The following is a 25,959-nucleotide window of genomic DNA, read 5'->3' as shown; positions in this document are numbered from 1 at the left end:
TCTTAGGGAGAAATTTTTTATAGATTTTCTTTTATTAGTTATGTATAACTTTGATCCCCCATTGTGGCCCCAATCTAACCCCAGGGGCCATGAGTTTAACAAACTTGAATTTGCAATATGTCAGGAACCTTTCATGTAAAATCTCAGCTTTTCTGGGTCTGTGGTTGTTAAGATTTTCCCTATATATCTGTATGTAAAACTTTGATCCCCTATTGTTGCATCATCTTACTCCCGGGGGTCATGATTTTAACAAACTTGAATCTGCACTATGTCAGGAAGCTTTCATGTAAATTTCAGCTCTACTGGCCCAGTGGTTCTTGAGATTTTTAAATGACCCCACCCTATTTTTGTGATTATTTCCCCTTTGAAAGGGGCATGGTCATTCATTTGAACAAACTTGAAAGCCCTTCACCCAAGGATGCTTTTGGCCAAGTTTGGTTATAATTGGCTCAATGGTTCTAGAGAAAGAAGTCTTGAATGTAAAAAGTTTACAGACAACGGACAACAGGCTATCAGAAAAGCTCACTTGAGTTAAAAAACAAGGTCTCCCCCTGAAAGAGGGGAGACATAATTACCTCTGTGAAGTAATGTGGATCGGTCTTACGATGCATAATCAAGATCCTTGATATTAAATCTACGCTTCTTCAATACCAATACAATAATGCACCCAGAGATGTAAAAACCAAGAGGTTTTAAATTCGCAATCCACATGCATATACCCTCCACAGGGCTTATTCCCAGTTCATTTGATCAACTACCAAACTCCTTTATATCCCAGTCAACTTTATTTATTACCAAGTACATGTATGTCTATCTATGTATTTGAGATGTAGAGGCCACTTTGCAAGACGACAAAAACCATCTGATGATCATCAGATACTGAATCAACCTCGAAACGGCCAAACGGGGTTCCTCGATGTTGTGTAGATTATAAACTGATTAATATGCAGCCAAGGTAAGGATTTTATGACTGAATTTCTGCCATTTCTATCTTTGTATCTATATGGTCAGAAAGGACCCAGTAATGGAGAGCTCAAATCCAATTCTGAAAATCAAGCTATTTCAGGAATTTCCCATGGGATGCAGACTTGTTTCAGATCTGGGCATATTTAATCATGGTCATGTGAATCTGTTTCTGCAAAATGTAATCATTAACACCCTGTATATGTTTACATTTAATCAATGTGTTCTTGTCTCAAATCAGCATGTAGATTTCTGTAACATTTGACCTCCAAACTCCATTTTAAAGGGACTGATTCACGATTTTACCCAAAATTTTGTTTTTCACTTTTAATGATCAAAATATACTGTCTAATGTGTTTGAAAGATTTGACATGAAAATTAAGGTTATACATCATCACAGAAGCTCAATTTAGAGATTTTATTATTTGTTTTGTAAACAAAGATTGCAGTATGCTATTGTTTACGAAATTTTCAAAAGAAATGGATATCGATCAAAGTATTATTATATCTTTCGTATTTCAAGCATTTTTGAGGTGAAATGTGTCATCTAAAAGTTAAAATTTGTGACTATGCAAAATTAAGATGCATTATATTACAAAATCAAAATTTCACTTATTTGTTTACATAAAAAGATTCGAGTCTGTTTACATATACACATACTTAAGGCTAAAATATTGCTTTCATTCTTGCATTCAGAAGGTCAAAATTTTGGCTGTCAACATTAAATGAGTTGTATTTCTAATGTTTAACATCAAAAATGAAAAATATTTTTATCAAAAATCGTGAACCAGTCCCTTTAAATTGTTTATACAGGTGTAACAGGAAATGAGAAAATGTATGGCAGGACCGGGAATTGAACCCGGGACCCCTGCATCACTAGTCAGGTGCTCTACCGACTGAGCTACCCAGGCCGATATCCACGGCCAGAACCATTACATTCCTCCCTCCTTAAATTGTCTTCGCCCTCGAAGACGCAACCCAAGTTCTTATTTGCCCCTGGGAGGACTTTCACCTCCAAGTCCAGGGGTGGTCAACGGCACCAAATCTGTAACAGGAAATGAGAAAATGTATGGCAGGACCGGGAATCGAACCCGGGACCCCTGCATCACTAGTCAGGTGCTCTACCGACTGAGCTACCCAGGCCGATATCCACGGCCAGAACCATTACATTGGCATGTAAAATCAGAAGAGGATGTTTTAAATACATGTAGTTCAATGTGATCATTGGCTACATGGCCTGATTTTATACACTGGGGTCTTTAGAAGTCTATCTCAGTAGCTACTGTAAACCAGCCTTTATACCCAGCTGCTAATGAAAAACTCCCAAATTCATGATGAGCAACATTCACAATTGAATCGACATGTACGCCCAATACTTGGTTTGTGGTGTGGAATTTTCCCAATAAAACAGTGCTTGCAAAACTGAGAAATTTCTCGTACATGAATACACTGTGTAAGTTGGTGTACATACATAAGCAAAGTACATATAGATTGTACATGTATTTTTCAAATAAAATTCAAGAGTAAACTGCATTAAAATCATTTTATTCAAGTGTCCACATTCCACAAAAATCCAGTGTATTATCACTGCATCACCATTCCTCATTAAAAGGACCTGCAAAATAATAAAATTCTATACAATACTCCATTTCTGTTCAAAAAGAGGTTTACCATACCGGGTCTCATGACTCTTATCACAAAATACAATGTAAACTGCCGACCCTATATTTTCATTCTCAATTTGATATTTTCATCATTTTTTACACTGTTTATTCCGACACACTGTGTATTCTGACCAAAAAATTATCTCTGTGTCAGATTAGATAGGTTTCACTGTACACATGCAGTATTTTTCTGTAGAAAGTGCACTTTTCAGACCTACTGTACATGTTTAATGGATTACCTATAAAACCCTCTTTGCTAGGATCCTTTGGAGGCTCCCCTTTGCTACGATCCTTTGGAGGCTCCCCTTTGCTACGATCCTTTGGAGGCTCCCCTTTGCTACGATCCTTTGGAGGCTGAAACATTTATTTTGACAGTTTAGTGGTATGAATTTGAATCCTCTTCTTAATACTGGAACAGTTTGCCAAATATAAAATCTACTTTAAATACTACATAAAATGAAAATACAGAACAATTTGTGTTTACCGAAAACAGATAAGGTTTTGGTTAGAGTAGTTTTGCAAATGCTGACTGTTCAGATCTGCCCAGAGAGAAATATCAGCACTTCTGTCAAGGCTGGTCAGCACATCCTTACAGAAGACTAGTTAAAGTATAAATTGCATGCTATATTTGAAGACAATCATTTTTGTGCTTGCCCATTTTTCAAATATTACATGTAGCTTTACATCAATGGCATCTGCCTTATCAGTCTTAACTTATTTCTCAATTAGTGGGCCATTAGATCCCGAGCTTTCTCACATAACTACCAGTGTAAGACCGTGGTTTTTGGTGTAAGACAACCAGGTAAGATCTCTATCTTAAATTGCTGTGACGTATTAGGCAAGATCTCTATCTTAAATTGCTGTGGTACGTATTAGGCAAGATCTCTATCTTAAATTGCTGTGACGTATTAGGCAAGATCTCCGTCTTAAATTGCTGTGACGTATTAGGCAAGATCTCTGTCTTAAATTGCTGTGACGTAAGATAAGATCTCTATCTTAAATTGCTGTGACGTAACTGATTATGATGTCATATATTTTCTATTATAATACATGGTGAAGCAAATTATTTTGTATCGTTTTGTTTGTACCTGTATTTCGATTTAATGTAGTTTTCAGGAGATCTTCTTGAGGTTTTTATTCAGTTTACACTTACAGTGTAATCCATTTTGGGATATGTTTTTTTAACCTGTTTTATTAGATTTTGCATTAAGTTCATAAGAGGATTTTAATAATTTTGAATTTTCTAAAGCCTATGAATTCATGCACCTAACTGTAGGTAAAATGTGAGAAAAATTAACTTTCATTATTTACTCATGTGAGATAGGGAAATTCCACCTCTGGGACAAGATCTGCTCTCTAAGACTCGGTAAGGCCTCATTTACACTGTTCAAGATTCGCTGTCCCTCCCTAAGTGGAATTTCCCAATCCAGCACTCATGTTAAGGATTCTATTATTCTAACACATCAAATAAAGCTGAATGAAGATAACATGCATGTTTTGTTATTTATCAAACAAGATTCAAGGGTGCTTTGGGCTATAAAAGGAAAATCTTGAGCAAAGCACAAATTTATATAAATGAGTGTAACAGATGTTGGATTTTCCTTTCAATTTTACTGATAGCAGAGATATATTTTTTTATTCCACCGAGCCGTCTAAAGGAATCACATTTAATGAAAATAAGAACATTACCTGCTCTTCTCCGCATCAGAAGGTATGTTTGCTCAACAGTCCTACTTTAAAAGTAACATCCACAGGCTGAATCTGAAAAAATTTGTACAGCATGTTGAAAGCCTTGTAAAAAAATTTATTAACACATATAAATATTACAAACTAAATGTATTCCAACTTTTTATGACAATGCCAATACTTTGAAAGAAAATTTTTCAACTTAGTAAAAAAGTTTATGGCATACTTAATAAAGGAAACCAATTCCATCAACGATATCACACAGAAAGAAAATGTACCACCATTATCTCGACACATTACAACAAAATCATGTCTCAGAAATCCCAAAGCTGAACAATGGAACAACCCTTCATGTTGCCCTGGAAAAGGGCAATAACTCTGGATTCTCGGACATCTGCCAAAATAATATCTTTACTGAAAATATCAAGAATAAACAAAAACAAAGTACTTTAACACAAAGCAATTGCCGTCCATGCCCAGAGCTTTTAATCCCATCATTTTATCACATGGCCCACGATTTGAGACAGCAATACAAATAATTGAAATACAAAAATACGCTGAAATACTATCAGCACATGAATGCATCTAATATTCAATGATACACAGGGAAAATCCCACAGCCCAATATTAAGTTAATGTAATATCCAACCAATAAAACAATACATTTACCTGTACAAAAATATTACTCAAACCAACTCCATTTAGAGATCTTCAAGCCTCAAACTGGGTCAGCAGTTCTCCAAAGATGAAACATTGGTACACCTGGGACCTCACAACGAAAGACAACCAGGTGCCTTACAACGGCTTCTGACTCAAGACATCTGCGGTTTTAGCACTACAAGTCTAAATCAAGCTCTCAGAAACACAGCTCCCAAGTCGTTAACTCATCTCTCCGGAAAAATTATCTACAAACTAATGGGTTTAAATGCTAGACTATTACTACACTGAGTTTACTTTCACCCTCCTAAGTATGTCGTTATTTACACATACAAGTAGAAAACACTTTCAACTTTTACATCGAACAGTGAAAACTTTTGTTCGTAAGGAATCATGCAGTTCAAAACACTATCAAATACTGAATCTAATCAGCAAATCAACCGGTTTACATTATAAGCCAAATTTAAATTTAAAAAAGATATCTTTTATTCAATATTGCTGCTTCTGTTTAATCTTACCACAGGAAATTACATCCAATTTAAAGTACCATATAAGAATAAATGGAAGAAAATGCACCCCCAACAAAATGCCAAGAAATTAGCAAGAACAATCATATTGCGCCAATTTTCAAATTCATGCATACATATTCTTATGTATAATTTCCACCATTTTAAACAGACTGTAAAATTCAACCCGAGATGCCGAGATGTTTTCAAATTCCAGTTACTCCTGCAAATAAAATCTGTAAACAAATCTTCAATTAACCTCGGGTAAGTACACAGAAAATTTACTGAGGAATCATACAATTCTTCACAGAAAAATGTCAACAAAGAATTAAACACACAAACGAAACTTTTCTGAATAAAATAACTCCAGTCTCATGGTGTGACGACTTTATTACATGGTCCACTGATTCTAAATTATAAAAGACGACAAAACATATATATTTCAAATGGCAATCAGATAAGTCCGCCCATAAAAGATGCAGTATAAAAATTGTCACCTCTGGTAATGTTTCATAAAGGTTACGATGAACAAATGTTTCAATGGCTGATGATAAAACAAAAGGACAACACAGATCCAGACTAAAATCTGTAGTGTTCACGAGTTCTTGTGACGGGTCAACACAAAAACTAGGCCACACCCTTCAATGACAAAAACTAGGACAAATTGATCCAAACCACAACTCCATATAGTACAACTGGATCAAAAGTCAAGAACAATACCATTTGTGATCAACGGTACATTTTGACATCCACTTCTCGGCCATCAATACGGGACCTGTTCATCAGAGCTAGCAAAACATTAAAGAAAAGCGCTCAGCATATCAATTTCAACAACACACATTCAATTTTATAAATTTCAGAAAAAGATAACTCTAAACATAAACACCATGTCTATCTTTAATATCACGACACAGTATCTATCCCGCAACTACCCTCTTCACTGATCCAATACAGGTCATTCAATAAACCAAAGTATTTATGTGTGCATTCTAGTTTACTGTGAAGTGATCATTTTTTTTTCTCTCAAAACATTATGACACCAGAGACATAACTATAGAGGTCAGGCTTCTGTGTTATTTCTTTGAAGTAAAACAAGCAATTTCAGTACCTGAATTAAAATGATGTTAAAAATCAAAATACTCAATAATTCTTTCAAAATAAAGATGATGTTTGTGCTCAATCAAAATGCTTCCTTCCCTCTGCCCAAATATCACTCACATTCTATATTCCAGGACATAAACCACACACATATTTGATATTTTCATTACAGATCCAGTATCCATTAAATAATTGATGAACATTCTGCTTGTATACTGTGGTATCATGCATGTTTGGTGTATTAGTGTTTTTGTTTATATTGCACATGCAGATGTTTCTGGATTTTACCATCAGTCAAGAGGGAAAACAGCAGTTTTATTTGTCTTTACAGTGCCTAATGTCACCAATAAATGAAATAAATAAATGCTTTCAACATAGATTATGTAAGTCAAATGTGTAAAACTTGCAGAAAATTTGTTTTCATCACACAATTATTTTATTGTTTATCTTAGCAGTATCTGTGTGTACAGTGAAGATTTTTATCAGGTTTTGCATGCAACATGTAATCATTTATCAGCAAGTCAAGAATAATGTTGCATGCAACATGTAATCATTTACCAGCATGTCAAGAATAAAATGTTGCTTGCAATATGTAATCATTTATCAGCATGTCAAGAATGTTGCATGCAACATTTGTAATCATTTATCAGCATGTCAAGAATGTTGCATGCAACATTTGTAATCATTTATCAGCATGTCAAGAATGTTGCATGCAACATTTGTAATCATTTATCAGCATGTCAAGAATAATGTTGCATGCAACATTCGTAATCATTTATCAGCATGTCAAGAATAATGTTGCATGAAACATGTAATCATTTATCAGCATGTCAAGTCAAGAATAATGTTGCAGATACTAACATGATGTCCTGAATTATATCTTAAAGGTCATAGTAAAATTCAAAAGAGCTGGCTGGTTTTCTCTTCAATTTAAAGCTTTAAACTATTTCATGCTGAATATATTCTTCACATGTTAAACATGTTATAGGATACAAATTGCTCTCTGGGCATCATCCGGATTTCCAAATCTGACCAAGCCCCATCCTGCAGATCTTCCATTCTCTGTTTTGATTTCTGCGAACCTGACATCAGCTACAACATAGAACAGTTCATACCATTAGAAATGTGCAAAAATTAGAAATTATCCATTTACAACAGTAAAACACGCAGCTTTTTCGCAACCCAGCCATGGAAAGACTTGTGTAGAGGATACAACTCACCGACGGACTTGAACTTTTCTTTCAGATCCTGCCATTTCAAAGAGTATGGAAGCTGAAAAGAAATATACATACGTCATTTCATTTGCAAAAACAACAAAAACACAAATGAAAAAAAAAAAACACTGAAAAATAATCAAACAACAAAGAAACACAACTGGCAAGTGGATTTACTGTGGAATATTCACTGTTCATGAAGGATCCAATGTTTGGGGTTTTACTGTGGAATATTCATTGTTCATGAAGGACCCAATGTTTGGGGATTTACTGTGGAATATTCATTGTTCATGAAGGACTCAATGTTTGGGGTTTTACTGTGGAATATTCATTGTTCATGAAGGACTCAATGTTTGGGGTTTTACTGTGGAATATTCATTGTTCATGAAGGACTCAACATTTGGGGTTTTACTGTGGAATATTCATTGTTCATGAAGGACTCAATGTTTGGGGTTTTACTGTGGAATATTCATTGTTCATGAAGGACTCAATGTTTGGGGATTTACTGTGGAATATTCATTGCTCATGAAGGACTCAATGTTTGGAGTTTTACTGTGGAATATTCATTGTTCATGAAGGACTCAATGTTTGGGGTTTTACTGTGGAATATTCATTGTTCATGAAGGACTCAATGTTTGGGGTTTTACTGTGGAATATTCATTGTTCATGAAGGACTCAACATTTGGGGTTTTACTGTGGAATATTCATTGTTCATGAAGGACTCAATGTTTGGGGTTTTACTGTGGAATATTCATTGTTCATGAAGGACTCAATGTTTGGGGATTTACTGTGGAATATTCATTGTTCATGAAGGACCCAATGTTTGGGGTTTTACTGTGGAATATTCATTGTTCATGAAGGACCCAATGTATGGGGATTTACTGTGTCACCTTACCCACGAATTTACATTCCCAAGAACATTTATATACAATATTTACTTTCTTTCCATTGTATGTACATACAAGCAGTGATACATGTCAATTAACCACTGAGAGTGGATTGGTTTTGGGGGTGAAGTTAACCTAAAAATCGTGTCCTCAAAAACCTTCAAAATTTAGGTTACCCATGAACACTGACCCCCCCCCCCCCCCCCCCCCCCCCCCCCCCCCCCCACCCCCCAATGATGATTCCACAGCACTCTTGATGAGTAATCCCTACTAAAACTACAGGATCCACTGAAATATGATAAATAATAATGGAAATATTTTCAGTACCTTTTTTTTTTTAACACCAAAACAATATTTGGGGGATTCTAAAGAGGCATCTTTCGGTGAATGCTTTGCACTTTTGAAAATAGAACTCAAAACCTGTCTCACTCAAAAACGATCTTTGATATCCATCTACAAAATACTGAATATGCTCTATAAATTTTTGTCTTACATTTCTGACACAGACAGTGCAGTTGTCTGGGCGGGTGGAGCGGTCATTATCCCGACTGTCCCTGCCTCTGCTGCTGCCTCCACGGTCAGAGTAAGAGGATGATAGTCCACTCCCTCCATAGTTAGAATTGCTACTGCCCAGACCTAGCCCACTGCCCAGATTGTCCATCATGTTGCTGCTGAAGCTGTTCCCACTCAAGCTGTTACTGCTGAGGCCACTCAGGCCCATGCGATTGTCACCCATTCCGCCCAAGGCGTTCCCAAAATTGTTGCCTAGCCCTGTAGTGCCCATTCCAGAGTTGTAGTCATTAAGCCCTCCTGACAGCCCCATTCCTGACAGACTTGTATTGCCCATTCCACCCAAACCAACATTGGATCCACCTCCCATGTTTCCCCCTCCCAGCCCAAGGCCTGACAAATTTCCACCCATTGAACCCACTGTTCCACCACCTAGGGAAGACCCCATGCCCATCCCACCATCCATGTTGCCAATGCCAATAGAGGACATGCCCGAGCCCATTCCTCCTCCTCCTCCACCACCTCCTCCCCCTCCCCCTCCTCCTCCGAGGTTGCCCATGCCCATTCCTGATCCTACAAAAATATAAAGAGTTTAGAGCATGTTTGTTTCTGTAAAACTGATATTCTACATTAAATTATGTTACAAGATCAACAGATTTCTTCACATTCCCGACTACAGTACAGTCAATAACTTTTGTGGAAGTTAATTTTTTGTTGTATTTATGGTATGGACATACCCACAAATTAACAGATTTTGAAACAAAATTACAATAAAGTCTTCCACCATGAAATCAAGTCCACACAAACAAGCTAATTTTACTCGTACAATGAACATTAGACCTCAATACAAATAATCGTTTCTACAGATTTTTAAAGCTCCTGCAATTTCGTCACAAATGCAAGCCTTAATACTGAATATTACCTTGATTATTCTGTAATGGAATACCTCCTAAACCAAGCCCCATGCCAATTGATTTCAAACCAGCTACAAATAAAAACATTGAAATGATTGATCATATTTTCTTTAACACAAAATGATATTAGATCTTACATATCTTGCATCAGTCATTAATTAAAGATATGACGTCAACATTTTTACCAGTCATACATAACATAGTGATGGTGTGTGTTGTTGAATCTTTTAGATATTAACACAAGATACCTGGTAATGGTATATCTGGTTTTTTGGCGGCAGTGCTGTCCATTTTTACCCTCATTGGACGATCATATAAGGTCTGGTTGTTGAACATAGCTATTGTTCCTGTCAAGGTTTTCACATGAAAAGCAATGTTCATTTCAACAGAAATTTCTACACTAGTGCCATGAAATGAATTCTTCATATCATACTTTGATCCTATTAATCCTTCTACATTTGGAATACACACTAACACCTAATGATGAAATGAAATAATACAGAATCTACTGGAAATAAATAAAAATACATTAATCTTCTATCATTTTCCTGTGCCACACTTAAACAAAAGATGCCAGAAAGGATACAGATAGCTTGGAGGGCCTCCAGTTGAGTGTCGAAGCTCACAGTGGCCATGCCTCGACTTTTGCCATCTTTCGACTGCATCACTTCCACTCTCTGTACATTTCCAGCCAATTTAAATACATCTTTCAATTTCTTCCATGTGACTTTGTAATCAATCTGAAAAATATGTTTTTGACTCTCATGGTTCTCTGCAATAAATAAACTAAAGCAATTTCTAAAACTTGATCTTCAAATTGTTTCTTGAAAAAATTACAATCTTCTGTTTGAAAACAGTTCTGTACAACAATTCATGGTTCATACAGACATCTCAACTTAAATTCCTCAGATGGATCAAAATTCAAAAATGCAAAATAGAATTGTTTCTTAAGCACAATTTCAAAAAGAATGGTCATAAAATACTGAAATTCAAGCACTTTTCAATTCAAAGACCAAAAAGAATTCAGATATTTTCCATAACCTTATGAACAATGAAAATATACATAAAGCATTAATCATTGTAAATTTGATTGACAAAACGAAATTCTCTTTCAACTCGATTCTGCACTTCATGAAATTCTTGTTACATTGAGATGGTGTAGGGCTGCGCTGGACTGTAATACTTACATTTGATACAAACACGGTGTTGGTGACTGGCCCATCAACCCCAAGCTGTTGCAGAAGCTGAGGAGTAACGCCAGGACCGCCTCCTCCCATATTACCCAGCATGCCTCCACCTCCTCCCATATTTCCCATCATTCCCATTCCTCCTCCAAGGCCTCCACCACCCATCATTCCTGATCCACCTCCGCGACCACCTCCCATGTTCTGGTTTTGATCACTCTCACGTTCCTTAAATATATAAAAATTGCCCAATGAAAGGTTAAATCAAATGAAATATTCACTCCTTAAATATATAAAAATTGCCCAATAAGAACTTAAATCAAATGAAATATTCAGTCCTTAAATATATAAAAATTGTCCAATGAGAACTTGAATCAAATGAAATATTCATTCCTTAAATATATAAAAATTACCCAATGGGAACTTAAATCAAATGCAATATTTCACATATTTTTGCAATACTAATAAAAATTGGGTAAAAATAGAAGATCTTCCTCTAAAAAAAAAAAAAGGTGTCATCTGCGATGGTGGCATCATTAATCATGATAATTGTATACATTAAATGACCCTCAAAGGAATACATGTTCACTCAGTCTGTCCTAAATGGACTAACACCTTGGTGCTCTTCCAAACTGAAGGCAGATAAATTTATAACATCATGAATTTAAATGCCAGATTCATTGACCCGGATATAGAACTTAACAAGAGGTCCATGAGCCTTAAGGGTCACCTGATTAACATGCAACAACTCTTTAATGTACAGTTCAACCGTTCAATCAAACAAGGCAGTAATTCTATTTTAAAATAGAAATAAACTGACCTTACCTTTCCAGACTCAGGTTTTTTTTTCTCCAAATGTACAAACAGTAAAAGAGCATTTTAAAGTTTTTAGTATGTCACAATGAACCAAAGAGGATTATTTAGTAGATGTATCATCACTCGTGTACAAATCTACTAACTACACAGGAGCTGGGGACTCCACAATTTTTGTAGAGGGTTACATGCCCTTCACCACCATAGTACATATAGTGTTTTTTGTTAAATTTGAACAGTATTACTTTGTGCTTGATAATAAAAGTGGGGAAAAAATGCTTTGTTGCATTCTAATGATCACTCGGCAAAATATGGTATATATTCAGAGATCTCATTCCTTTCCATCTAAAATTTATTATTATTCCAATTCTACACATGTTGAACACAGAACCCCTTTTATAAGATAATTTCTATCAGGTATTTTATTCATATTGACATTTTACTTATTTGATGTTAGTATTTGATTTTTAAAATTTAATTAGTTAAAACACGCCCATTTCAAAATTTATTAAATATATTCAAATGTACTTGCCTATGTTACTTTCGATTTAAACAAACATGATTATCGAGAGACTAAAATTCCTGGGGATGATTTCTCTTGATCTGCAGTCTGTTCTACCGATACCACTTTTTCACTCGTGGTGGAAATTCGAATGGTTTCATCCTTGCATAAGAACTGCTTCTTGAAACAAAATTCCTCACCATTTATGGTGTTTTGAACTGTCTTTTTTCAATAATTTCCCGTATGGTAGTTATCATTGTGTCACATGATTACAATTACACTTACTAACCATGTAAACAATCTATGTTACATGCTCTGAACTGCTCGGTGAACTATCCATGTTAATCAATGAAAATCGAATTTAGAATACAAGCATTTTATATGAAATAGCATGGATTAATAAAGTTGAACACAAATATAGTATTCCTATCATAAGTAAAGCTTCATAAATGTTTTTACGATCAAACATTATCGGAACATTAGGCAGTTCACAATTGCCACTCGAGGTGCTTTGTATAACGTAGCGTAGTTTTCCGTGGAATGCCGATCGCTTTTTACAATTCTGCACTTCTAGAATTTTACAGGAAAAGAAATTAAAATCAATTATTTCTGACACTCTATATGGAATTTTACAGACACTTGATTGGGAAAAACGATTGAAAATTTGGGAAATATCCGTGATTTTGGATTGAGATTGGGACTTAAAAATAAGCCAGGAAAACCCCAGATCACTCTTTACATATTTAGCTCTGCCCTAGATCTTAAACCCTGATGCAAGGGCAGTGAATTTCACAATATTAGTAGAGTATTACATGCTCCTCATAACCATGTATTCATTTACAATACAAAGAAGTTAAAAAAAAAAAAGATAAAAAAAGAAAGATGATTTTTAGCAATAAAAAAGCATTTTCACTAAATACCCACTCAATTGAATTAAGGCGTCCCAAACAAAAATAAAGTAAAATAGATGCATAAAATGATCTTTAGTGTTTTATATGGATAATATTTAATGAAAAATATCCGAGAACGAAACGACGTTTAAACCGATACCCAGTAAGCTTCCATATATTTTCTTCAAGGCATTTATCATCACGAGACTATCACGTGACATTATATATCTAGATCCAACAAAAATTATTGTGATAATTGCAAAAGTGCAACGATATCGATTACATGCAGGCAGACTCTTTTAATATTGAAAAACAGAGCCTACTTTACATTAACTGAAAAGTCTTGGGAGCAAGTTCTCCGATAGAAGGAAGTAAGTTTAAAATGCATCTTTCTTAATTTTCGAGAGTATGCAAGACATTATCAGATGCGGAAAGGGGTTTCTTTTTGTGTCAGAAGTTTTCTAATATAGCAATGTATTAAGAATATAAATATATAAACATTAAGCACCACCATACACTGTACATCGTTGCACTTCTACATTTACTGCAGCTGGTCGCAATAATTATGTAAATTAAAAGCAGTGCTAATCGTAATCAGGAGAATATATAGGGGAGATTTCAAGTTAACAATATAAAATGAACATCACATCTCGAAAATAGATATGATAAATGCTGAGTGATTTGATATGAGAAAGATATAATATATGATTATATGATAAGCATTTGACAAGAAAATTTTCCATATACACTGCTTATCACTTGATAACGGTAGTAAATAACGACATACTATTATGACACTTTCCCCGCGATGCAACTGTAAGAACTTGTACGTCGTGACGTCGTTTTTATTGTGACGTCATATGATGCGAAGTGCACTGAGGTACATTCATATACAGCACTGCAATTATTCTCGGGAAGCCTTAACTGAACTGAATAATTGGACCCTGTTCTAAATCAAAATCTGACCCCCTAACAAAGGAGTAGGGAATTTTACAATTTTAGTAGAGGGCAACAATCTTCTCATAACCATGTATACCATATTTACTCATAAATACACAAGATGAATTTCCACTTCATACCCAGGGGTATGGGATTTCACAAATAGGATAAAAGCCCCATCCTTATCATAACCATGCATTCAGTATTTCTACAGAATGCACAAAAGTAATATTTAAATATTAATGCATTTTCACTGCAATATACCCATTGGGCCCTACCCTAAAACCTGACCCCTGGTCCCGGGTCTAGAATTTCATAATGTTGGTAAATGAATCCATGTTCTTTACTGTAAAACCATACACACGTTTTTTTGTTTGTTACATAGATATATAGCTTGTATACCAAATTTAAATTATTCTCCGCATGACCTTGAACTTAAAAATTGACCTTATGACACAACCTCATGTCATAAGCAATCTATCTGTGAAGTGTGAATACTATTTGTTACAAAGTTATGGCCTGGACACAATTTGTACAGTCAGAGACATTAATCACGTTATATACATTCATCATATGACCCTCACACTTGCTGAATATTAAAGCCCTGTCTCATACATTACAAGTTCCTGGGGTGTGAAAAATGGACAAAATAGATGGCAAAGTGATCCATGATTGTTTCTACGCTTTGCAGGTGACACAAAAAGTAAGCAAAATTTTTCTTGTTACAATAAAAAGAAACTTTTACCTCTCTGACAACGATGTTCCTGTCCTTCATCTTGTATCTGTGCATAGTTTCTATAGCCTTTCTGGCTGTGTCCTTATCTTTGAATTCAATGATTCTGAATAACACAGGGGGGAAAAGCATATAGTATATCTATATATATATATATAAAAGCTTGTAAAAGGAAAATAATAAACATTTACAAATTTCAATTGCAAATCTTTATTTAAAGAATTCTTGGTTTTGGGATGCTTACCAAAAAAAAAAGACAGAAAAAAAGGAGTTGTAAGGTGCTGTGATTTATTGAAGGGAGATTAAAACTCCAAATGCTATATGTCATCTGAGGTCATAAGAGGCCCATGGGCCACATCGCTCACACAAGTCACCTTGGCTCTGCTGTTGTTCAGCTATTGTGATTTTTAAAAAATATCTTTGACATCTTTAATCCCATGAAAATTTTTGACCCCATATTGTGGCCCCAACCTAGCCTCCGAGTCACAATATAAGCATGACACAATGTCACAAGATTAAACAAGAGGCCCAGGGGCCTTATAGGTCACCTGAGTATCATGTAACAACCTTCCAATGTTTGAATTAGGTTTGTGTTTAAATATAAGAATTTTACTTTTGGATGGAAGAAACATTGAATAGCTATGTGGTCATGAAGTACATGTGTCATTTTTATGTTCAATCAATAATCCTTTTTAAAAAACCTAGGTCTGAGACATCATAAAGAAAAGGGTTATTTACTCCTTAGATAAAACCAATATAAGAAGATTTTCAAAGAATTTCTACATTTTCACTATATGACCAATAGAGCCCCACCCAGGGGCCAAGAATTTCACAATTTTGGTAGAGGGCTCAACGCTCATTATAATTATGCCCACAGTTTGGCTTCTTGATGTCCAGGAGTAAAGAAGAATATTTTTTAAAATTACACTCATTTTGATGGTTTTTGCCCCACCCCTCAGGCCCCAGGGGGGCAGGGACCGCGAATTTCACAATTTTTGTTCCCCTCCACCCACATATGCTATATGCCAAAATTGGTTGAAATTGGTTCAGGGGTTTCAGAGAAGAAGCTGAAAATGTTCAAATGTTAACGCACGACGACGGACAAAAACAGAAGATTTTCAAAGAAATATTGCATTTCACTATATAATCAATCAGCCCCGCCTTTGCACCAGAACCCTTGACCCAGGGGCCATAAATTTCAGTTTTGAAAGAAGCATCCTTGATCATCATTATCATACTATTAGTTTGTCTACTTAATACCCAGCAGCAGAGAAAATTTTCAAAGAAATAAAATGCATTTTCACTATATGATCAATAGGGCCCCACCCTAATACCAGAACCCCTGACCCAGGGGCCATGAATTTAACAATTTTGAAAGAGGCATCCCTGCTCATCATAACCATGCTATTGGTTTGTCTACTTAATACCCAAGGACAGAGAAGAAGATTTTCAAAGAAATAATGCATTTTCACTATATGACTTATAGAGCCCCACCCTAGCACCAGAACCCCTGATCCAGGGGCCATGAATTTCACAATTTTTAAAGAGACATCCTTGCTCATCATTACCATGCTATTAGTTTGTTTACTTAATACCCAGAGACAGAGAAGAAGATTTTCAAAGAATTTCTACATTTTCACTATATGACCAATAGAGCCCCACCCTAACACACCAGAACCCCTGATCCAGGGGCCATGAATTTCACAATTTTTAAAGAGGCATCCTTGCTCATCATTACCATGCTATTAGTTTGTCTACTTAATACCCAGAGGCAGAGAAGAAGATTTTCAAAGAATTTCTACATGTTCACTATATGACCAATAGAGCCCCATCCTAACACAAGAACCCCTGCCCCAGGGGCCATGAATTTCACAATTTTGGTAGAGGGCTCAACGTTCATTATAATTATGCCCACAGTTTGGCTTCTTGATGTCCAGGAGTAAAGAAGAAGATTTTTTAAAATTACACTCATTTTGATGGTTTTTGCCCCACCCCTCAGGCCCCAGGGGGGCAGGGACCGCGAATTTCACAATTTTTGTTCCCCTCCACCCACAGATGCTATATGCCAAAATTGGTTCAGGGGTTTCAGAGAAGAAGCTGAAAATGTTCAAATGTTAACGCACGACGACGGACAAAAACAGATAGCAATAGGTCACCTGAATGATTCAGGTGACCTAAAAAAATCATGGTATGAATGACATGTAAGGTCATTCTATAAGGAATCTATAACATGGCTTTAGTCAAGGGGGCATAAAAAAAAATACAATCAACACAACTTGGAAACATTTGCATTTTCTTACACATGATTTAGTGTGCTCCCTCTATTTTATTAAATCTTGAAAAAGAATTTGTTTTCAATTCTTGGATATTCCCATATCAGACTTTGATCCCCTATTATGGCCCCACCCTACTTACCTCTGGGTTCTCTAAATTGAACAAACTTAACTTTGCACTACCTGAAGATGCTTGCATATCAATATGACTAATCATGACCCTGCTGCTCTCGAGAAGATTTTTAAAGCTGTTTCCCTATATATTCCCATGTAAAACTATGATCCCCTATTGTGGCCCCATCCTACCCCCAGGGATCATGATTTGAACAAACTTCAATCATCACTACCTGGAAATGCTTGCATATCAATATGACTAATCATGGCCCTGCTGTTATTGAAAAGATTTTACTTATATACAAGGGCTGTTCCATGTGTAATGTGTATTGTACAATATCTCAAAAGCATTCGACTCATATAGTGAAATGAACATTACATCCCTTCAAAGTATAATTTCAATCTCTGAATCCATCTTTGAAATGCGTCACGGTACGCTGATTTAGGTAGACCTCTGAGGCACTGACTGGTGACTGAGCCAAGGGCTTGTCAGGACTTGTAATGACGACCAGATAAGAACTTTTTAAGTTTTGGAAAAAGAATAAGTCGCATGGGGCTAGATCTGGAGAGTATAGTGGGAGTGACAAGACGGTAACCTTCTCAAACTTCAAAAATTTCTTCACAACCTCAGATGTATGTGATGGAGCATTATCATGAAGTAGACGAACATGCCTAAATCCTGACACAGGGCGTCTTTTATGATAATAATTCTTGAGCTTTTTTTAGTATAACATCTCAGTAATACCGATCTGTAACACTTTTGCCCTTTTGGCATCAGAATTTGTACGGCTATACCGTCACATGAGAAGAATATGCAATAAAGAACCTTCTTTGTGCTTATGGTTATTTTGGCAACTACAGGCCTTCTACCGTGTATAGTTAGCCACATTTTGTTTCAAATTTTTCTTACTGATTCGAAATAGTGAACCCACGTTTCGTCACCAGTAACAATCTTTGCAAATTGTCTTTGATTGAATTTGGGAAACATTTTGAGCTATTGCTTAGCGGTTTGTACTCGTACCCGTTTTTGGTCATCTGTCAATATATGCGGTATCCATCTGGCAGAAATCTTTCGAACTTTCAAAATACGCTTCAAAATGAACCCACGATAGTGATATGCCAACAGCTTTGGCAATATCACGAATCGTGTAATCTGCCATCACTTTCAATTATTTCCCCGACTTTTGATTCATTTTGCCTTGCCTGTTACCGTCACAGGTCGGCCAGATTTTGCTGCATCTTTGACGGACTCTGTGCCAGTTAGAAATTTCTTTCTTCATCTACGAACTGTCTCATAAAATACGTTATCAGGCCCATAATCTTCCCCAAATTCAGTAAACATCTGCATTACCGAATGACCAAGTTTTGTGCAAACTTTTATATAAGCTCTAATTTCTTCAATATTCTCAACCTGTTTCCCAAACATTTTTACAACAGTGGTCAACGACTGGCTCTATTGAAGTGACTATAAGTTTAAAACTATGTGGAGTTGAAGTCTCGTGTTTATACCATTGGAAATGTTTTAAATAGAGCTATTCAAGAGTATCATCATCCACAAAATCATGCAAAGCTTTATCGCGTTGTGGTACAATACATATTACATATCGAACAGCCTCGTATTCCCATGTAAAACTTGGGATTCCCTATTGTTACCTTGCCCTAAACCCTGGGGACAACAATTTGAACAAATTTGAATCTGCACTACCTAGGAATGCTTGCATATTAATATGAGTATTCAAAGCCCTGTCGTTCTTGAGAAGATTTTTAAGATTTTCCTAATCATTTCCATGTAAAACTATTGTGGTTCCACCCTACCCCCGGGGTCATGATTTGAACAAAATTGAACCTGCACTATATCAGGAAGCATTCATATAAATTTCACTTTTCCTAGCCTCGTGGTTCTAGAGTAGACCCTACCCAATTTTTGCATTTTCTTGATTATCTCCCCTTTTGAAAGAGCATGGCCCTTCATTTGGACAAATATAAATCCTCTTTGCCAAAGTATGATTTGTGCCAAGTTTGTTTGAAATTGGCCCAGTGGTTCTTGAGAAGACAAAGGCATAGCACTTTACACATTTTTTTTTTTTTTTACATATTCTTAATTATCTCCGCTTCAAAAAGGATGTGGCACTTCATTTGAACAAACTTGATATCCTATTTACCTAAACATACCTTAAGGCAAGTTTGGCTAAAATTAGCCCTGCAGTTCTTGAGGAGAAGTCAAAAATGTTAAAAGTTTACGTTTACAAATAATATGGGACACTTTGACATTATTGAATTAATCTGAATTTCTTTTTTCAGAAGTTCCAACACTGAAAAGAAATTTTCTGCACATATACTTAAAAGTAAATTTGATATTCAGGGATTTTCCATTGCCCCATGTGGGACTGAAATTGGCCCCATCCCCCTGGACTTGTTGTTAAGATCAGAATCAGTATAATTATGACACAAAAGAGAGTGGAATCTGTCGTGGCAACAAATCACTATTATATTATTACAAAAGTTTGACAATTACATAGAGAAGCTAAAAGATGTTGAAAAAATCTTTTTAAAGGTATAAAGTAATAAGATGAATTGTGTCTATTCATACAGTGACATACACTGTAGACAGTTATTAAAACAATAATACATGTGATAGTGTAGCCACGTTACCTTAGGGTTAATCAGAAAATAGCAGTGTGGAATGCCCAATGTGAAAAATCAATAGCTTTATACTTAATATATACACTTCTCTTTTTATCTAATAGCAAAGGACAAATCTGACAATATACAGTTAAATTTCATAACTCTGACGACTAAAGAACACAATGGCTGAATTTTGACATCAGTGAAATAAAAGGTATCATTTAATTATGATCAGGGTTTCATTCCTCAAAAAATGTAATTCAACTGATATTATGAATTACCAAAGTTTTGGTCAAATGTCATAAAATATTTCCCATTTGAAGGGCCTAGAACTAGGCCTGAGTATTGCAGTCTACCTCATGATATGATACATATCATGATACGAACATATGATATGATATGCATCATGAAACACTTTTAATGATTTTAATAACTTAAGATTTCTTTGATTCCTGTTGTTTATTTTGTAGTGGTAGTACATTTATTAATCACAAGACCTGTAGTAAAGAGTAGTTCATTAAAATGTATAAATGAAAATTACTAGAAGGAGAAGGTCTGAAACTTTATCTTATGATTATCCAGATTAATGACAACTGTATCACGATATCATGTATTGTTCTCAAGACTGCTGTAGAAAATCCCTGATATTGGCAAACAGATTATCCTTCATTTCAATACTTCTAACAGGTTATCCAATATCGACAATGAAGGTCATGGTCATGCAATATTTGCTTTTTACTATACATTTGCATATTAATATTGTCTAATCTTGTCCCTGTTGTTCTTGAGAAAAAGATTTTAAACATTTTTCCTTAAATATTCCCCGATTAAATGTTCCCCTGTTATGACTCTACCTTACCCCCCCCCCCCCCCCCCCCCCCCATGACTTGACAAAACAAACTTGAATCTGTACTACTTGGTAATGCTTGCATATTTAATATGACTAATCATGACCCTGCTTTCTTGACAAGAAGATTTTTCCTATATATATTCCCATGTAAAACTTTTATTTTATTCCATGGGGGCCATAATTTGGACAAAATTGAATCTTCATTTACGTTTTGCAATTTTTTGAGCCAGTCACTGAAAAGTTAAATAAGTTTTAATATACTGTCCACATCTATTAATGCTATATCTATGTAAGAGTTAATGGCAAGTCAACTATCAGTTAAACTTAACTGACCTCCATGCATTTAAGTACTGCTCCAGTACAGAAGATTTTTAAGCACAACACTTGGTTTCACTATATCTTATTTATCTCCCCTTAAAAAGGATTAGTTGAAGTTGGCCCAGTGGTTCTGGTGCAATAGAAAATATGAAAGGTTAATGAATCGGGTAAGCTAATAAAACAATTATATATATAGATCTACTTCTTCTCAAAAATTTTCAATTTCAAGGTATTCTGATCTTTGAACAAACTCGTATATCATACCTAGGAATACTATACTATACATTTTGTATTGACAGCTTGAACAGCAAATAATTTTTGATGTTACCAGAAACTTTTCTATGGTCTATGGTAACTTGCAAGCAGGAAATATTTTTTTAAAAGTTACGTAAAACTTACCCTGATCCACGTGATTTTCCATCTGGGGTTTCAAACATTTCTACATACTGCACCTCCCCAACTAAAAAGTTCAAAACATAATTTTTTTTTTACCTTAAATGTAATATTGAACAAAATTGTACAAAGTTGCAAACAACTGATAATAACCCATCAATATAATAAATGGTAAAGACAGAGTATGTCTTGTTCGCGCATCAGAAAATAATAATAAAAAAATTCTTAGACTGACTTTGTTGCATGTGTATGTACCTTCTTTCCTGAAAATGTCTTTAATGTCCTGCCACTTCATTTCGTATGGAACATTGCTGATAATAACTCTCTTTGAGATGAGGTTTATTCGTCGAGCTCGGTCTCTGTGTCTTTCATGTGATCGAGATCTTGACCTTGAGCGTCGAACTGGGGACCGGGATCGTGATCGAGATGTTGATTCACGATGCCTTCAAAAAGTTGAAACTTCATTATTTACAAAAGCTCCCAAGTTCAGAGCATGTTGCTTCCATTCTTTTCAAAGTTAAAAAATTAACATGTAGAAATTTGATTGTGTATAAATGTACAGTACCTTGATTTTTCCAAACCATCCAAGTCATCATCATATTGCTGCATATCATTGTTGTCCCATCTAGAATTAATAAATGTTACAAGTGTACATTTCGCAAAGAGCACTCATGAGAAATAGATCTATTTACAGGGTTGTTGTTAACAACTGAAATCTTACAAGGCCCCTCAATTTTTCAAGTTTATGGGTTCACATTGTGATCTAGTGACTCATACTTCATATCAATTAAAATTAAAGGTAACAAAATATTTTACTGCTTTTGTGTCAAAATTAACAAATTATTCCAGTTGAAGTGTCTGAAAAACAAGGCAGATTGTAACACCATATCTGTGTGAACCTTGATCACTTGTTCTTGTAACCCCCGATATAAGCACACCTCTTCTGGGTCTGGGGCATTGAAACCCCTTCATGAAGTCTGTAGATCACTTCAATGTTTTACTCTATGTAAATGATACAAACCTCAGTCAGTAGAGTTTTATTAATATGGGATGTAGCATTATAAAATACAAATAAAACATGACAATATTCCGAAAAAATATGTAACGAGGTTTTCAATATGAATGCCCACAGCAAATATTACTTGCATTGGCAAGTGATTATCCACAACCCTAATATACATAAACTACTTTCAAAATGTGTAAAGAAATTAATAACAACTCATCATTTAGCATCATGATAAAGTCATATCTCAGTGTCTCTAAAGACAGATTTATTCCAAGAGAAAAATATTCAAATATAGACATTATTTTAAGACCCAGTAATTTTTGAGGGCCAAAATATCACTGTTATGCAGCTGTTTCCCCCCACAAAAATTAACTCTTTTCCCCTAATTTCAAATGTAAGGAAATGATATGTTGATATCTTAAACAAAAGTCACCGAATATAATGTTGCTGACAAAGAGTAAACACATTGGTTTTTTTACTTTCAATTTTATTCTCCAAACCTCTGCACATGCAAAAGGTTTTGTGATGAAAATGTAAAACAATGGAGGTATCCATTTAAGCAAATACGTTGTGTATTTTATAGTTCCCAGATACAAGACTTGTTGACATTTTCAGTTTGACTGCCATTATTAAATATAGAGTAAGGCTATTAACAGGAAATGATCTACCAGTCTATGCGAAAGACATCAGACTGTCGGACCTGACCGATGTGCAGCGTCTCAGGTCCGATGCGTCATTTTTTACACCGGACCGGAATGTCCGATGTCTCAGTGTCCGGTTTTGAGCTTTATTATTTTGACACGGAGTTATTTAAATGTTTGTTATAAGTTAAAAATATCACACAAATTCAAATACGCAAACAAATGTGATTAAACTGCATGGACCGTCTAAAGTATTATGCGGGAGGGATCCCTGGTATAGCATTACTAGTATAATAAATAAGATTTCCTTGGTTTTACATTTTCACGTGTTTTACTTTTTTACATCACGTTTTTCGGTCTGACAAAATTTGGTTCGGTGCGGTGTGTTCATTGATTACACAAAATCGAGTGTCCTGTGTGGTCCAAAAACTTTCGCATACACTGATCTACATTTAGGGTTTCACTCAAATCAGAAAAACACAAACACAGGTTCTGTAAACTTGATTATTAAGATAAGGCAGTTAAGAGTCCAAATGCTAGCAAATTATTTTTATCATGAAATAAGACAATAAGTAATTCTAAGAAAATAGTTACACAAGGTGTGACTTTCAACTTGTATTTAATGTTAAAAAATGATTTATTTTATGATTCTAAACAACCTCCAACACATTTGCTGTTCCTTATGTTTTGATGCAAAACCTGTGCACAGCCTACGTCATCCATCATCTACTACTAATGCATGTATTTACAAAGTGAAACAACAAGGATTGACTGTGACATTATAAATTCCCATAAACTGATTGATATGAAAACAGAGACATACATAACAGAGATTAGCAATTTTACCCAAGTCTTGCATTATCTTGCGGTCCCCTGTTTTTCGGTAAAAATGCATATCCTGATTTAAATTGTGTATTACATCTTAATAATGAAAGATATCAAGTTCAAACCGTCTAAATCCTATCACACTCAAGATACAATATTTTAGGAAGATGTTTCGCTTCTGTTCAAAGTAAAATGAAAGTACAGTTTCAAAAGGTGACACACCACTCTAACTTGGCAAGATTTTAGCAAATAGCCATAATTTGCCTACTTTTTTTAAAATAGTATATTTCTTGATCATCAAAACTTCTTATCATGCTTATGTTTGATTCCAATTTATGATAGTGAAATAAACTTAACTCTGCTTATATTTATCAAACAATACATAGAAATTAACAATTTATAGGTGGGATCGTCACCTATTTTAAGCGATAAACATGCCACCTCAGGGGTTGCTTATCTCTGTTATATTTGTCTCTGATGAAAATAACAGGGTGATGTTAACCGTAAACGTGATAGTTCTTTTGCATGTTGGTTGTTGCTTCCTTAAGACCAAGCCAAATTCAGAATCCAATAACCATCAAAAGTATCTCGAGCTAAGCATTGTCAACCAAAACTGTTGTACCTACATATGCTCACACCTCGTCCGACTATCACATAGTATAAACTGTACCAGGTTAAAGTCAGTAAACTTATTGAAAACTAAAAGGCTTTGCGCTTGGTTTGTTTTGTGGAGGCACCATGGCCGTATAACGATACTGGGCTTTTGAACAATAAACAAAAATAAAGCAAGGAAAACACTGTGGTGATTATTACCCCATGCTATTCTGCTCCTGATCAGACATTGTTAAAATGATGCTAGACAAATGGCAAACAATTATATTATAATTATTTAGGATCCGCTTTGCTGAAAAATGGCGTCTACCACGTGACCATTGTCCTAACAGAAAGAGTCGACGACAGCTTTCTTCGATCCGAATTAAGCTATAACAGATCGTTGGAAATTTTATATAGCACAACTTGTTGAAAGAAAAATAACATGCTTCATTATTTTCATGTTTCAAAGGAGTTTTAGTCCAGAATTAAATGGGATGAAATCTGAGATCTTCATTGATGATATTTATTTTAAAAATGATATGTACAAGATGGGCCATATAGTGCTTCGAGCTTGGCCTATATAATATTAATAGTGTACCTTTTTGCTTTGCATTTAAAATCTACGTTTGATTCATTCGCTTTTATAAACAATTTAATATATTAATACACACGCATGTCTTCTACACATATTACTACAAACGAGGGAGAAGGGGTTGGGGGTGGAATGTATTACATGTACATGGTTCATATTGCACCTAACTTACCTGTGTGTAAACATGTGTTATATAGAATTTATAAATATAAGAACTGTCCGTAGGAAGCAATTTCATCTGTCTCATTTTTATGAACATGCAATAAAGGCAAACTGTTCGTATTTGGCTCATTGTTGATCTAATTTCAATCTTTTCAAGGCCATGAATTTAAAGGCGTTGAATGAGCGCTCATTGGTGGCGTTAGTTGCAAGAAAAGTAGGCCTAGTGTTAGTTTGAGAGTTTTGGTGATCTTACCGAACATACTTTTTTCTTTTGCATGTCTGAGAAACTCAACCTTAATTCTTACTCATGTACACGTACAACTGTAATTTCATTGATCGAGGTTGACGATGTTGTCTCAATAGAAGTCGAAGCGGGCGAAAATGTTTCTAATCATGTTTTAATGCA

General features: G+C 35.2%; 1 protein-coding gene across 5 annotated transcripts; it reads right to left on the bottom strand.

Moving 5' to 3' along the window:
- Positions 1–2,492: 2,492 nt before the first annotated feature.
- Positions 2,493–25,154, bottom strand: LOC125652548 (myelin expression factor 2-like). Of its 5 annotated transcripts, none has more exons than XR_008803338.1 (17): positions 25,019–25,152; positions 22,299–22,358; positions 21,989–22,176; positions 21,740–21,800; positions 15,173–15,266; positions 11,287–11,511; positions 10,686–10,839; positions 10,348–10,437; positions 10,108–10,170; positions 9,169–9,758; positions 7,795–7,846; positions 7,568–7,666; positions 6,197–6,264; positions 4,317–4,388; positions 3,112–3,226; positions 2,867–2,981; positions 2,493–2,578 (listed from the first exon to the last, which is right to left on the bottom strand). XR_008803338.1 is itself a non-coding variant. In XM_048881857.2 (13 exons), exons 1-13 carry the CDS (start codon positions 25,045–25,047, stop codon positions 6,206–6,208), a joined length of 1,764 nt encoding a protein of 587 aa, XP_048737814.2. In that variant the 5' UTR covers positions 25,048–25,154; the 3' UTR covers positions 5,849–6,205. The 5 variants fall into 5 exon arrangements, 1 of the variants encoding a protein (XP_048737814.2); XR_008803336.1 differs by having other exon boundaries at positions 2,867–2,954; XR_008803339.1 differs by lacking the exon at positions 3,112–3,226.
- Positions 25,155–25,959: the final 805 nt, after the last annotated feature.

This window comes from Ostrea edulis, chromosome 5 (assembly GCF_947568905.1).
Source record: "Ostrea edulis chromosome 5, xbOstEdul1.1, whole genome shotgun sequence".
NCBI lineage: Eukaryota > Metazoa > Mollusca > Bivalvia > Ostreida > Ostreidae > Ostrea > Ostrea edulis.
Note: the sequence above shows the minus strand (reverse complement) of the source record. Positions and strands in the feature narration are given on the sequence as shown.